The sequence below is a fragment of the Poeciliopsis prolifica genome, unplaced genomic scaffold (assembly GCF_027474105.1).
Source record: "Poeciliopsis prolifica strain line A6 unplaced genomic scaffold, Auburn_PproV2 SCAFFOLD023, whole genome shotgun sequence".
NCBI lineage: Eukaryota > Metazoa > Chordata > Actinopteri > Cyprinodontiformes > Poeciliidae > Poeciliopsis > Poeciliopsis prolifica.
In genome coordinates this window covers 6,853,732-6,870,516 of record NW_026562398.1, presented here as the reverse complement: position 1 = coordinate 6,870,516, position 16,785 = coordinate 6,853,732, and the positions used below count along the sequence as shown (strand labels likewise).

General features: G+C 37.8%; 1 protein-coding gene across 3 annotated transcripts in view; it reads left to right on the top strand.

Moving 5' to 3' along the window:
* Positions 1-16,785, top strand: part of LOC129370127 (membrane-associated guanylate kinase, WW and PDZ domain-containing protein 3) — a 67,351-nt gene that overhangs the window by 29,516 nt on the left and 21,050 nt on the right. For all 3 annotated transcript variants that reach the window (XM_055045827.1, XM_055045829.1, XM_055045830.1), the window contains exons 3-7: positions 982-1,098; positions 8,512-8,631; positions 10,167-10,331; positions 12,170-12,362; positions 15,832-15,902. In XM_055045827.1, coding sequence (XP_054901802.1) covers positions 982-1,098; positions 8,512-8,631; positions 10,167-10,331; positions 12,170-12,362; positions 15,832-15,902 — 666 coding nt within the window. The remainder of the gene's footprint in view (positions 1-981; positions 1,099-8,511; positions 8,632-10,166; positions 10,332-12,169; positions 12,363-15,831; positions 15,903-16,785) is intronic.

Genomic DNA, 16,785 nt, shown 5'->3' with positions numbered 1-16,785 from the left:
TGAACAGACTAGAAAACATCAGCTGTTTTATAACACGTTGAACAAAAGCCCATAATTTCTCCCTAAAGGCAACAGACGAGATTAAATCCTCCTTTACAGGCAGCAGCCATATGTGACCATTCATACTTACATGCAGCTAACCGCCAGGCGTGAAGTTGAATCCTTTGGTATTTTTAAAATCAGTCTGTTACTAGGTAGGGTTAGTGTAGCAGTCAGGAGGGCGGGGGGTGTCAGAGGTGTCAGGGTGCAGACAGACAGGCGGATGCCTGCAGGGGTCGCACCGACAGAGTTGTCATCTGTGAGGGTGACAAGTGAAGATGTGTTCAGCCCATCAATAACAGGAAGCGGGCTGTCATCCAACGCCGTAAAGCTCTGGAGACATTATTAAGAGATCACAGAAAGAAAACGGAGTCCTGCCTCTGTTTTCTCTATTTTTATACATGAAGGAGACTCAGTTCACAGTCAGGTTAAATGCATAGTGAGGTGTTGGTATCAGGGTTTAGGTCATAAAACATTGTTTTTAAATCCTAGTAGCAGAAATAATTTGGACACAATCAAGCTTGGCTATTTTTATTTGGCCTTTTTTAATGCAGGCTTTCTCATTGAGACCCGTTTCGATAAAACATTACAAAGATTACAAACACAGCAACAAAAAAAATGAAAAAGTTTGACTCAATTAAATCTGCTAATAAAATATGAGCACAAAAATAAAGAGCACATTTCTTAAGAATTATAATGTGCTAAATGTGTTAATGTGTTCATCCTTAGTAGATGCATAGATAAATAGATGCTTCTCACCATGCATGGAAATTTACAATACAGCTCAAGATTGCTTATGGCAATGAACAACTCACAATCAAATCACAATAAACAATATTAAACACCTATAATGCAGCAACTTAAGAAACTATGCTAATTTGTAGCTTCTAATTGTGGTTTCTCCTCTTTATGGCGTTCATGTTTTGTTTGCCCTCCCCTCAGGCTCCACATTGTGCAAAGATCTCAGGTTATATCTGAGCAAGTGCTTCACACCCGGCTCAGTGGACAGCCAGCTTCAGCAGGTCATCAGAGAGAACCTCTACCTCCGGGCCGTACCCTGTGAGTCTCCCTCTCTCTCTTGCCATAATTTCTTCGTAAATCTCCGATCTTTCTTCGCCTGCTGCTGATTTGTGTCCTTTATGTCTCCTCTGCATGCATTTACACCTCTCATGTGATGTCATCTGTCAGCTCATGTCAGTTTAAGGCTAATATTAAATCGACTTCAACCTGGCTTATGTTCATAATTTAGCCAAGCGTGTCTCTTCGTTTTCATTACCGGCCTCATTAATTCTGTGACAACGTATCTCCTGTTGCTGTCACGTGAATATCCTGGTGTTAATTAGTACTTAAGCATGCAGAACTGTTTTCCTCACTTCCTCATGTCAAAGCATGCTCCCACTGGGTGATGCTTTACTGAATCATTCAACTTTCCTCATGAAACGGTCAGTTGCAATTAAATTTAATAAAAACGTGAGTAAAAGGCAACCAGTTTGGGCAGTCAGTATTGCCACAACACGGTTTATTTTGTGTTGTGCATCGACTCAATCGCTTCGCTGCTCCAGGCAGTTTGACCAGGTGGTGCTAAATCTGAGGGTAGTTCTCTGAAACAGGTTCTTCTAGTTTATTTATTTATTTTTATCCTGCACAAGCTATTTCATTTTGATTATAATGAATAAAAGCATGCAGAGTGGCAGCCAAAGGCAGCTAGTAGTTGTACATCTGTTGCTATCTTAATCCCCTCCATGGTGACGTCACTGCGGACGGCTGCAGGATATAACAGCTGACTATTCCGAGTCTGGAATCCCAATTTGCTTTTTCCATAATGTAATTTCCTGCCTTGTTTTGCGTTTTTTTTTTATTTTGCTTTTTACAAGCGGTGATGCAGAGGATACACCCATCACTGTCTTCTCTTTGTGTGTGTGTGTGTGTGTGTGTATGTAGTCTTAACCTTGTCGTAGGACTGTGGAGTTGCTGTTAATCTCTCCTTTAGTCCAGGAAGTAGGTCAAATGGCACAGTCTGCCGCCACGCCACACAACTCACCCTCTGACAGAACAAAGAGTGGTCCAGAACGCACAAGACGGCGTGAGAGAGCCTGGCGTTATCTCTCAAATTGAAGTTTAATTGCAATTTTAACTGTTTTTCATCTTATTACCATGCTTTGCATCTATCTAAAAGTGGCTGCTCAGGGACGGCGTAATCCAAATTAACTCCGCCGCTCTCTGCTTTTAAAAAAAAAATTAATAATTAAAATGAACCAATCAGATGAAGGCGAGCCAGAGAAGGATTTAAGGAAACAAGTGCCCTGATTTTAATTATTGATTAAAAAATAAAAAATAAAAGGAGTTGTTTAATCCGTCTTGCTTTATTGTTGGGAAACTTTACAAACTTCCTGCCATCTTTGGGCGTTTTAATTTAGTAAGAGTGACAACAAGGCAGGCTCGGCCCCCTGGGTGTGTAATCCCCTGATCTCCTGAAGATGACACAGTCAGATGCTGTTGTTCTCTTGCTCACACCGGCGCAGCCTGATCCCCACGCAGCTCAGGCAGCATCACTTCTTACTTCAAAACGCACAAGTCTCTTTTTTCCCTTTCCCGCTCGTATTGTTTTTCTTTTTCCCCTGAATGAGGCAGCTGTGTTTAACAGGAGCGAAAAGCTGAGGAGTTTTCATCAGTGGCTCATTGTGGCCCCCTTCAGGAACATAAGTATGTTTTCCTGCTTTCTTTCTTGACTTGCATTTCTAGTCATTTATTTGGTACAATTTTTAAAATAGACGTCAAGCTAAGGAACAGTCTTAAAAACAGTTTAAATTCAATTAGGTGTTTTCAAGGTTTGGAAAGTGTTTAATTTCTGTAAAAAGTCCTTGAAAGTGATTCATATTCAAACTGAACAGTTTGGTAATAAAATGCAATATAAATTTGTAAAAATTAAAACTAGATGTTTTCATGAATCTGAAAAAGGCAGATATTTTTTTGACTGCTTGACGTTAAATCAGACTAAACTTTTCTTGTTTTTCGTCTGACACAATTACAAAAATAATTTCTATTTGCTAAATTCGAGAAAATGAACAAGAATATGTTTTAGAGATTTTTTTGTCACTTTTTTTATGCTGTTTCAAATCCAGAAATACTGTATTGATCCCAAAGGGAAATTAAATATTGTGGTATTTCTTCAGAGTCATTGTAGATAGACACAATTTATTTGGATTGTTTCAGTGTAATAAATATGTATGGCTTAATAACTTATTTGTCTGTATATTTGAAATAAAATTTGTCTTATATTTAATACATTAAGTATAATTGGAGGATTTTTTGTTAAATTAGTGTTTTGTTTCTAGACCAGTAGGGTGCATGTGAGATTTTACAAAACATAAAGTTTTGTTATATTTTAGTATATTTTGTCCTTGCTATCTAGAATACTATAGTGAGACATTATTAACAGTAATAAATGTTGTATAATAGTCATTTAAAACTGTGTTTATAGTCAGTTTCTGTTGTTTTTACCTCTAAAGTCTGGTGTTGGAAAACGTTTTGAAAAGTAAAAGTGCTTAGGCCATCAGATCATATATTTTGTTTATTTCAAAGTTGTTTTTTTCTCGTTTTGTAAGTCTTGCTTCGTGCTGCTGTTCTGTTTCAGAGTAATTCAGGCATCTTTAGATGAGATGATATTGTTCAATATTGAAGTTGGCACTGATGCAACAAATAACATTACAAAGGCTCATCTGGGAAGGCAGCTCGTAAAAATGGAAATGAACGACAGAATTAAGTGAATGCATGCTGTAGTATCAATAATCTACAGAGAGGAATTAAATTAAAAGCTAACGTCGATCAGGGCCAAAGTCACGTCGCTCTAATGGACGTCACTATGTGCTAATGCTGAGGCAGGCTGTGTGGTACTGGGAGCCAGGGACTGGTTTCCACTTTTAGTGACAGTAATCCCAGTAGGAAGTCTTTCTACACGTCTGTTTTGCATCCAGCTGCAGGCTGGGCTATAACAGAGAGGTTAATTTACTATTTTAAAGCCCTAAAATCTGATCTTATAACTTTGTTTCTAGACTCTCAGACAAGATCAGCTCGAATGTTTTGGAAACTGGTATTTTTTACTCCATTTTCACCTGCTTTTCTTAACCTAAAAGGGTTTTAAGGAGCAAAAACTCATATTTCTAAATGACTCAGTTCGATTGGGGAACAAAGTTGCAACATTTGTTACATTTTCAGCTGCTACAGTTCGCTTTCACACTGCACTGTATCGAACTGAACCAAACCTTTTGAAAAACCTGTTCCCCTCCTCGCCTGTGGTGGCGCTGCACCAAGGACTGCTGAAGAAACCAACATAAAAATCTCTGAAGAAGACACTTTCTTCTTCTTCTTCTTCTTCTTCTTCTCCTTCACAAAATGGAGACAACAGTGGAGTAGCATCAGATTGTTGTAGGATTTTCTTTTGCCTTTGGTAAAACACTAAGAGTCATTTCTCCCACTAGTTTCCCGGGTTTGCTTTGGTTGTAATTACCCAGAATGCCCTGCTTTGTTGTCCACTTTTGCCTTTTGGAATGGTCTCTGGTCCATTCACATATTTATTCGAACAGATTTCACTTGAACCGATCCGATATCAAGGTGTTTGCAAATGTATTGCAGTAGTCAAAGCTCTTATTATTAAATTGTTTGAATCATTCAAGCATCTCATAAATGTATAAAAGTCTGCTAAAATTCTTCAGCAAAGGTTTTGAAAAATATTCCATCTACTTCTTGAAATTATAATCTCATTGAGATGGAAAGAATTGGATGTTTAAGATAAAACTGACTGTTTTCTGACAGTTTAATAGCTTTCTGAGGACTTTAATGTTAAAAAGATCCTTTATTTTGCTCAATAAGACTTTAAATGTAAATTTAAAAAGTGCCACAAATGACAATAAAAGTTTTAACAATAAAAACTCATTTAAAATTTCAGAAGATCTTAAGAATAGAAATATTCTCAGTTCTTTTTTGAATGAAACATTTGGATGATTTCTGTAAGATGTAAAATATTTTGAATCATTTATGTTTCTCTGATTAAATGGAAAGAATTTAACCTATTTTTAAAATTATAGACCAAAAAAATTGGGGTAATATGGCAGTGAGAATATCAGGTTGTGCCTCTTTTCTCTCTTTATTCATAGAGTTTTTTTGGTTTTTTTTTTTTTGTGGGTTCCGGCTTTGATTTACTTTCCATTCTTTCATAATCGCAGTTTGAATTTTGCAGATGTGCCCTTGGATGATTCAGAGCCAAAGTCGCGGTCTGAAGGCTGGCTGCGCCTTCATCTCCTTCATGAAAGACATTTCTAATCGTCTGACTCAGAGATAAGAAACATCATCATTCAACTTATCCTAATGTTCTCCCTGCAGCGTGTCTGTGGCCTTTTAGTCAGCACAGGGTTGGTTGTTTTTGCGTTTTGTGTGCGGTTGATCCTGGCAGACAGTTGTTGGCAGTTCTTTGTAATTACCTCTTCAATCCCTTCCTCATCCGTGTTGCAAGGGATCAGAGTGTGTGGCGCCTACAGGGACAGGCGAGGAAGAAGAAGATGTCAATAATCCATTTTGTCCCCCCCACTGTCACATAGTTATGTATATATATATATAACTCCAATGAGGGTGCATGGACAATGATTCCCTGCCTTGCACCATATCAGCTGGACAGATACTGTGTGTCCTGAGGGAAGGAGAAGAATTACACACAAGTTTGTTATCAGATCTTTAATTAGACGCAAACACTTGCAGTTTTAGTTTTTTTTTGGGTTAACATAATTAGGGGTATATCTATTTTTAGAAATAAGAGGTGCAGAAGTTACATGGGAAAAACACGAACAGGGATGCACTTTGCATTGCAAAACACAAAATATTATTTTTGGTCTTGTTTTTATAGTGTAATGTCTGATTACATGGGAAATAAAGCAAAACTAACAATGGACCAGTCGCAAAAAACAATAATTAATTAATCACATAATAAATTGAAATGAGATGCATGATTTATCGTTTTTCTACCAAAACCTGGATGACAAACGTCTTTTAATCGAGTGTTTTGAGACCTTGTTTTGAAGGACCGTTTTATTTACAGAGACTTCATAATTAATTTAATTTGTTGTTTCTGTTGTTTTGTTTATTTATTTTGGATATTCAAAATGTCTTCCAGTTCCAGTATGATCTGGTCATTTATTCAATTCAAAGGCTTTTACGGATTGATGTATAATTGGAAAAATGAACTGCAAAGCATGAATGAATCGGTATTTTTACCTACACCGATTGCAGAGCGGGAACTTGGCAAGTAGAAGCCCAGATAACCTAGTGCTAGCTTTAAGTGCACTTATTTGGGCCTGTACTTTATTTAACTTTATTTATATAGCACATCTTCAGCAACAAGGCAGTTCAAAGTACTTTACATGAATTAGAAAGAAATATAAACAAAACAATAAAACCAAAAGAAAAAGTAATAAACTAAAATGTTGGTTGGTTTTCCATGTGTTGTTGCTGTAAGTATAAAACTAGATGTTGGTTCCAGGTGTTCGGGGTTGAAAGTAGATGGTACTTTCTAAGTTTGTTCTACAGGTAGGTGAGGAAATTTCATTTATATTTCACAAAGATAGCAAATGAAAATAGTGACTCATCAGTGCTTTGTAGTTAATTTTTCCAATTATAACTATGTTATTTAATTACCAAGTTCCCACTCGACAATCAGTGTAAGTAAAAATATTATTCTAGCAAGTGCTAACATTACCTTTCAACTCGGAGTGCAACGATTGCAGTTTTCTGGCTGATCATCGATTAAAAACTTTACCTACCGATTCCGATTTTGGCCAACACCAATTTGTTTTTGTCTGACATGTTGCTCGATAGAACCAGAAAGTTGAATTGACAACAGTGGGTGACTATTGTGAATTGTAAATGTGCAGAAGTAACTTGGTGGGCTGTAAGTCAACCCTTTCTCACTGGACAGCGAAAGAGGACAGTGGTTGATTCTTAGACTTTGAATCAACCGAGCTAGATAAGATCGGTGGATAAGATTGGTTTCAGCAATCTTCAAAAGTTAAGGAAATTGGAACCGATAAATCGGTGCAGCCCGACATTCAACCAACAGCCACAGTGAGGCTCACTTTGTGCTTCTGTATCAAAGAATATTGATGCGGTTCTGTTTGTGCTGTTGACCTAAACATCAAGCACTCTAATATTTATGTGAAAATCTGTGGAAATGTTTGAGGCAGGAAGCATCCTAATATCAAAGCGCTGGACAAATTTAACTCAGGCTCGTGGAGGTTTTGGCGAGAAACGGACTGCGAGTGCTGGGCTAACCGCTGGCAGAAGCCCAGAGGGCAAACAGCCAGAGCTGATTGCAAAGTAAACACACTTTGTGCTGCAGAGGGATCAGGACAGCGTGATGGAGGAGCTGTCCAGAGTTTGGAGTCTCCTACCTGTGAGAGTTAGCTGCAGTGTGTGAAAACTGTTTCCCATCTTAAGCGTGTGTGTGTTTGTGTGTGGGTTGCATGCTCAGTGCAGTCCTGCATGTGTCATTGTGGCTGCGAGAGCTGCTCCCAGGACAGCAGTGCATTAATCACAGGTTTTATAGGGTAGCCGGGTGTGACTACATCCTGCTGGACACACACACACACACACACACACACACACACACACACACACACACACACACACACACACACACACACACACACACACACACACACACACACACACAGACGTCACATGTGGTCCTCCTGGGGAAGGACGGAGATTTGTCTTTACTTTGGAGCGATTCAGTCTGAAGGGAAGGCAGGATGTGTTTCAAGGTCATGATGGTTGCTCTCCATTTCCAATTTGCAAATTAAAACAACTCCAGTAGCTTAATGGGAAACATAAAAATATGACATATTTCACACTGCATGCCTGTGCTTGCATACAGCTGTGTGGGGATCTGCAGCGTTGAAGTGAAGAAAAGATCCTGTGTTGTGCAGGATGCCTCACCCTCACCGCTTTCTTCCAGGCCAAGGTCAATGTGAATTAATTATGGTGACAGATCGTTGATCATCTAAGTGCTCCACCTTTGCAACGGTGATGGAAACACTTTAAGACTTTCCCAGCGTCTCATTAATATTTGATCCACTTGTATTGATCTGTTCATTATAAGGAGGCTTTGGTAAATGCCTGCTATTATTGTACAAAAGGGCAAAGTTTGGTTTAATAGTGGCTGCTCTGTTGAAAACAAATGAAAAACCTGACTTTAAATAATACCACTTAGTCTTAACTGAGTGTAATTTTTACATCTTTGCATAATTTGTCAAAACTTGATTATTTATATTTTGCTGATCTGCAGTGTGTCTGAACGTTGAGCTGAGATTGATGACATTTGATTGGAGGAGAGGGGTTTGATTAACCGATGCATCATCCATGCCACAGCTGATTTTATATGTAGCCTCATCGCTCTGGTGTTTGACATCGTCTCCTTTATCACAGGTACGACCAGGCAACCCAGAGACGGGGAAACCTCAGGGGTGGACTACAACTTCGTCTCCATTGAGGAGTTTTTCTCCTTGGAAGAGACCGGAGCGCTGCTCGAGAGTGGGAAATTCAAAGGTTAGGGTAAAAAAATCTGAATTTTTCTCTACTGCAACAACATTTACACATTACAGGGATTCAGATCCAAGAAAAATGTTATTTTTGCTGAAGCCACATTTAAAAAAACGGAGCAACAATTAGCCAAAATATGGTTTAACACAAGGGGAAGATATATATTTTGCAAATTAGATTTTTTCTTTATCAAATTTGCTTGATTTCTTGTTGTATTACACTGCAAATATAAAATCTTCCCGAGTTTTTTAGGCCTACACTGCAAAGGTATCAGTATCCTAGTATTTTTGTCTAGTTTCTAGTGTAAATCATAGAAAACTTGAAATAAGACAAAACTAACTTGGAAGTAACGTTTTAGCAAGATATAGAGGCTTATTTTAAGTAAATAATACCTTATTATTGATTAAAAAGTGCTTGTTCTATTGGCAGATAGAACAAGCTCCATATCTTTCTGAAAAGTTACTTGTAAGTTAGTTTTGCTTCATCTAATATTTCGGAGATGTTTGCACTAGAAACTCGATCAAAAATACTTGGTTATATTTTGTGTTTTTGCAGTGAATAAGATAGATTTGATACTTAGCATCTACTAAATAACATAATCATATTTAAACATTTCAATTAACCCAAATAACCCTATTTCTCTATATATTGAATGTTTATTGAGTATCTGTATAAAATTACCAAATGAACACAATAACAAATGAGAGTCACAGAGTCAGCAATTGCCAGCTAATCAAAATCCATTCGTCGGCATATATTTCTGACATCAGGTGCTGCTCAGCTCATATTTCGGTTCTCCTGCGAGGGTCAGAGCACTGCCTCTGATTAAAAAACCTCCATACATTACCATCCATAATTTATGAGTTTAATGGGACCAATAAATGTCGTCCTCACCTGTATCTCATCTGACATTGACATGCACATTGCTGTCAGTGTCAGCAGTATCAGCCGGGCTGTAGCCTCCAGAAGCTGCAGTAAATGGTGACGGCTGGTGACCTTGCTGTTTAGCTCGCTAATCTAATATTTCCCCTCAACCCATTTGTATCCCTATGAGCCAAATGGGAGAAAGGTGGGGGTGGTACAGATAATGCCATTTTGTTTTTAGAGGCGGGAGCAGATGGCTATAACAAAAACAGCGTACCGTCCCAGGGGATAAATAATGTACGTGTAACACTTCTATGTTCGTCTCAGCTCCAGCAAGTTGATTTCACGACAGACACACTCAAGTTTTCTGCATTTATTCAAACAAAAGAGGAAATCAAAAAATCAGTCCAGCAGCTTTTGCCTCACAGTTAGACAGCAGCAGAAAAAGTGGCAGCTAATTGTGATCATATAGTGGTACTTAACATACATTTATATTATTAATCCACGTAACTTTGTCAGTTTCTTGTTTCTTAACCAACTTTGATTTGCAACAATAGTTGATTTGTGAAGTTTTGTCCCAAAGGGATGCACATCAGCCCGGAAATATATATTCTTACAACTGATTCATGTGCTTGTTTTAAAGCGAGGTTTCCTTGTCCTGCCCTTATTTATCACAGGGAATTACTACGGCACACCTCGTCCTGTTCACATAGGTCCAGAGAGTCCCCCCATCACCTACCAGGAACACCGTAACCTGCTCAGAAACTTCCGCACACGCAGCAAATCCCTCAGCAACCTGGAAAAGGCTGCAGACGAAGGCAGAAACAACGAGGACGACTTAGGCAAGTGTTGCAAAGCCAAATTATGCCATAAGTACCACTGTAAAGAATACAGAGGCTAATCAATTCTTCACTTTGCACAACTCGATAAGTCGCATTTTATTGTTCTGTACTCATACTTTTGAGCTCTGAAGATATTTTTGTTTGCAAAGCTCTGCAAAGTATCCAGTGTTCATCTAGCTCGAGTCTCTGATCCCCAAATTAATCAATCATTAGCACAATTAGTATGCTGAAAAGTCTCGGTGGAGCTGTGGCCCCATTGATTGTTGGATCACCTCCAAAGGAAGGTCGTTTTGTCTTAGGAGCCCTAAAACAAGCAACGACTAAGCAGATAGGCTAGAATACAAACTGTGAACCAAAGCATAAAAAACAGTGACATGGTCAGAAGTTAAACTTACTGGAATAAATTTATTAAATTCAGCTTGCCAAGAAATGAATTCAAATATATCGAGTTTTTGTCATCCAAAGAGCTCGGAGTTATTTTTCATCTGTGACAGAATCAGAAGCTGATTAATCATAAGTGTTGAAACAGATCCAGTTTTATAACTTTAGGAACAAATGGTCAACACAGAAACATTTCACTGGATGTGAAAATCCTGCTTTTAAAATGCAATGAAAGTAAAAACATGGTTAAAAGAAAGGACAACTACTAATGACTCAATAAATACCAGGGTAAAGCAGTTCTGTCGTTCCTACACTGCAGAAAGCACCAAATTTTACAAAGTATTTTAGTCTAGTTTCTTGTGCAAATATCTTATTAGACTTGAAATAAGCTTGTTTTAAGTCATTAACTTCTTAATATTGATTTAATATGTATTGACTACTAAAAACAACTTGGGAAAACAACTTTGATGTCCATCATGGGTCCTCCAATAATTAAGTGACGTAGTTGCAAACGGTCAAAACTGGATTCAAACACCAGATTATGTCTGTATGTTTGCAGGTGACAGGAGTCACCCCACTGTTGCCAGCTCTGTGATTTTCTTGGCAATATTTCAAACAAAAAATCGGAAGGTCATGTTTCTGAAAGCTCTTTAATCGGCCAGAAAACTTCATTCTGTGCACCACTAATTACAACGTTACATTTCTTGGAAATGGTCTCAAAACAACAGCAATATTATCGTTTATCACAATAACTTCTGGGACAATATATCTTCCGACAAAATTTGTTACGATGACAGGCCTAATAATGAGTCAAGAAGAGCATATAGGGTGAAGTAAACAAAAGAAGCAGCATCACAGGGAGGTGGTTTTGGCAGGGAGGGAGGGGAGGTTTGAGGCATTAAGCCAGACTGCTGCAGAAGGAGAAGGAGAGAGGGAGTTGGAGTGGGTGGAGAAAAATGCAGGCAGGCAGACGTCCAGATAATTACAAAGATAGCGTTCCAAACAGTCAGGTAGGTTCGGCTGGCAGTCGGGACCAGTGGGGGTGAATGCCGGACGGAGTCTGAAGAGAGAGTCGTCCAACACTCTGACCTCTGCTGAGTCATCTTTTCAAGTGTAACTTAGTGGGTGGATTGCTCGGCGGTACTTGTCATGTGCAGCAGGACTCTGGGTGGCCCCAGTGTCCGAGATCTCACCGATCTGTGTTGGAGCTGAAAGCTGAAGGACAAGCTACAAGGACAGTTAAGGGGGACAAAAAATGCTGATTTTCATTCTGCTTGTTGTGTGACATGCATGGCCACACAGTCTTACTCCTCAGTGGGTGGACAGAAGTGGCAGAGATGCTGACTCTCCATGAGTTGTCAGAACAAACATCAGTACATTTTGCTTGCAGAGAAACTTTTTTGTTGTTGTTGGATATGTAAATGTTAGCGTTTTAGCTTTTATCATTATGATTACAGGTGGTTCTGCAGGAGTAAGCATTCCTATTGGCCACCGCTCCCCTGGTCGGCCCCGGGCATCCAGCAGCGGAGGCGAGGGTCAAGACGTAGAGAATGGGATCGTCGGCAGCAGAAGAGGTGCCAGAATCAGAGGCATGATGCCCGATCACTGGGAGCAGGCGTTCAGTGACCCTGGAGAATCACTTTACATCGGGTAAGTGTTCACCAAACGACCTGGCAAAGGAAAAGCCTAACAAATATTTATTTATTTCACCTAAGGAATGAGACTAAAAGAGGCTTAGTTTGGACTAAAGACTGTAAAGAACAGCATTTTAATGACTATTGCTGTCTAAGTTGAAAGGTTATTTCTTATATTTTCTGAATTTATTCTAATTTTACAGAAATCTTACCAAATGTTTTAGGTCCAATTTCTAGTATAAATATCTTAATGCATTTTAAATAAGGCTTACTAACTTACTAGTAAGTTTTCAGGAAGAAATTGGTGAAAAACTACTAGTTCCACTTTTAACATGGGAAAAGTGAAATACTGGAACTATTACTTTTTCCTCAATATCGTTTTATTGACTTAAAACAAGCTCCTATATCTTCCTTAAAAATTACATTTGTCTATTTCAAGATATTTGTACAAAAAACTTGACCAAAAATACTTAAGATTTTATGTTTATGAGGTGTAGCAGATAATTTACAAATTGAGACATGAGGTGGTAACGGTGCAAATAAATGACTGTATCATTGTGTTTTTGTGGTGTAACATTAAAACCTAAAAGATGATTTTCTGTTGCAAGTTGAAGCATTTTAAATATTCTCAGAATTTCCCCTGATTGTTCTTCCTCATGCGTTTTTTCTCTAGAGGTATTTTTTATTGGATTTGGATGTGAAGGAAACAGATTAAAACTGAAGGAGGCAGATTTTTCATCTTATCATCCCTTTCTTCCTGCATAAAGACCATTTTGCAATTAATAAAGAAATTCAAAAAAGTTTTTATATCAAATTTGATGGCACTTTGAAGATATTGTGATGCTTAGGCCTCTAAAAGGGCCCACAGCATCACAGGTCTTCCTCTCTACCTAAGAGTAAACATGAAGGCATATTAGTCTTTTGTTTTAGATCTATCTCTCATACAATATTTTTTTACTTGAACAATTCACACAGTGTAAATGTGTCACCTTTTTTATTTATTAGAACTAAATTTAGTTTTATTCCAGTTTTAGCTGAAATTTAAATAAAATTTACTGTCACTGAATTAAAATGTTGCAGCAGAAGGGATTTTTGGGATCAACAGACGTTTCAAAAGATCTCAAGTCTTTTTGGCTAAATTCACAAGTTATATTTTTGTGTGATAATTTCATCAAACCTAAGTTGTTATTTTGTCCTGCAGAATAAATAAGTAAATTATTGGGGTTTATTTTTTTTTCAAGGACAGAAACTCAGAAGGTGAACAATAGATTAGCTAACAAACCCAAATATAAACAACTATTATTGAATAGTCAAATAACACAAATACATCAGAACTAATAAAACTAGAGAGTATGTGATCACAGATTTCACATCTCAAAATACTAAAAATGTTGGACTATGAAAATCTAACTTAAATCTCTCAACACAGAGATGGTAATGCAATGCTAACATAATGCTAACATAACAGGATTAATAATGGAACGATGTGGAAAACCACTGAATTAACATGGCCTCCAGTAGTGAACACAGTATTTAGCATGCTATGCAGAAATGTTACATCACAGTTTTTTAAATAAAGTCTTGTGTATTTTTAAATATATTGTATACATGAATAGCCACCCATTTGTTTTTAAAACACACTGCGGCTGCTTTCTTATCACGCTCTCCCTTGTTTTAATAATTTACCAACAAAAGTGAATGCTTAATCCTAACCTTGAACCAAAATAATCAAATTTTACTCAAATATTAACATTCACACCTTTCATCTCTTCAAATTTGTTATAAATGCAATTTGTTTTCCAAATTAATAGCGAATCCTCTGTAAGTTTGTTCCGACCACTTTCACACACACACTTGCACACGTCCTGTTGTCTTCCTGGTCATTAGAAACACAGCATCCTTCCTCTCTTCTGGTGCCTTGTGCATGCAGCCGGGTTGATAACCATGGACCATTTGGCTGATCCAATGGAGCCTTGGGTGAATCACGAAGGAAAAGGGAGTGGCTGCATATTAGTGTCTTTTTTTCTCTCAGAAATTCTTAAAACCAAGTAAGTTCAAGTAGTTAATATTTAGATGTTTTTTCCCCATTAGCATTTTAGCCAGCTGTTAGCTAGAAGTAGTGTTATTGTCTTTGATTATTGTCTTACCTTGAATCGAGTTAGTTTTGTTTTGGTTTAGCAGCACTAATGTAGAATAGAAACGCATGATTTCAATTATTATAAAATCAGAACACAGATGCATTTGGAATGTAAAAAAACGTAAAACATTATCTAAAATTATCGTATCTTTAGGGGTCTAAGAAGGAAATTATTTTGTTTTTTTATTTAAAGTTTCCCATGAATTGCTGGAGTATTATTCACTGTAGTTCCACGGAGTGAAATATAGTCAATGATACAATGAAAAACCACAATAATTATATTGTAATTTTGCTAGCTGATATCTCTGTTTGCTAAAGTTTTGAGTAGGATAGTTAAACTTAAGGACCTGTTTGTTGATTCTGGTGAAAATGGGTTCTGTTGTCCTCCCCACATGGTACCGGATTATAATTTTCTAGGAGAATTATCATCAATGCAACAAGTTTCCCATATTATCAGTCAAATAATATGCCAATAGAACCAGTATATTTTTATGCATATTAAGGAATTATTTACTTGTAATAAACTCCATCTTGCTGCAAGTTAATTTTTGTTTTATTACAGCAGTACAAATATATTTGCGCTATAAACTAGACCAAAAATACGTTTTGCAGCAACAGCAATAAGATACAAAATGTAGTTTGCATAAATAGACAGATTTTATAACAAGAATCTCATATTCTTACATGTCTGTCTTTGGGTGTTATTTTCTTTATTTTATTTTATTTTTTTCAGTACATGGCCTTTAACCCCAAGTTTCCTACCGATTCATATATTTGAGTGTTTGTGGTTCTGTGAGTGCGATTGGATGAATGTTCCTCCTCTTGCCCAATAAGTGCTAGAGAGTGGCATCAACTCACTCACTCACTCTTTGGTTACCTAGCAGCCCACTCACTCTTTGGTTACCTAGCAGCCCACTCGCTGTTTGGTTACCTAGCAACAACCTGTGGAGTAATTGCCACGGCAACAGTTTGAAGTGCCGCCACTTTCTCTCCTCACAACTCCTTAAAAAAAACTAAATTGTGGAGTGAAAACTGTGGATGAAACAGAAAAGGTGACATCAGTAGCTTGGCAGTATTTCAGGTGTTTAAAACCGAAAAACTAATTAATATTTATCAGTATCAATCGATATTGAAACATTTATATCGTGATACTTTTTCCAACCGTTCCTTGTCTTCCAACCGTTCCTTGTCTTTGACTTGAATTCAAAAATACTTTATTTATCCCAGTTGCAAATTAAATATTGTTTTAACTCATATTAATTAAAATTCATTGTGCAATTTTTGTCATTTCATAATCACAATTTGACTAAGATTGTTGGCTCTTCTTCTGCCCGTTTTTCCACCCAAGGCGCAGCCCGAGGAGGACCAGCTGGCTGGGCCCTCGTCCCTCAAGCAGAGAGACCAACTACAAAAATGAATGTGAGCGTCTTTGTTTCTTCTTTGTTTTCCTTTCCTGCCCCTTCTCTCACCATGCAATTATCAGCACACGATCAACATATTTAACAGTCGAACATGCTAAATGAGGCCACAAATTTGTCATGCACAGAAGCCGCAGACACAGCAGGCTTGTTAGAGTCAAATGAGATAGAATGAGCTTTTGGCCGAACAGTGGCATGTAAGTGATTAACGCCTAAAGCTCTGAGTTGCTGGAGGGCAGCCAGACATGCTGCACAGGCTGGCAGGGTCAACATGGGGAGAACATGTGACTGGCATCCATGTAATCTGCCCATTTCAAACAAAAATGTAATTCATGACGTCTATCTGTGATCACAGCAACAGTAAAAAAGGGACAGATTCAAATGCATTGCTTTGTTCCATCTGCTCAGTCAGGTGTAATGCCCTTTCTTTACCAGCAGAAGGCAATATTGCATTCATTTTGATCTGCGGGATTTTGATGATTTTTATTATCTGTTGCTCTAATATCACAGAGGTCTAGATGAAGACAAGACATGCTCACATTATAAGAGATGAAATAGAGGAATATGATTAATCTAAAACACATTTTGCAGATTTTTCTGATGTGATGTAATATTTAAAAATAAATAACAAAATGACCTACATGACTCTGCAGAGCTTCGTGAAGCAAATGGATTATGTTGCCAAATTTAACTTAGCAGAGAGTCAGTAATGGATTCTGCTTTTAAAGCAATCTCTCCACCATATGCTTTGGGTTGTGTAGCATTTCGTTAAAAGCCATCTGGCGATTGGTTCGTACTGTTAAACTCCTTTTTCCCTCCCTACTAAAACCCGCCACTTCCAAGCATTTAGTTGTGTATGAAAAACCTTGGACTGTTTCCACTTT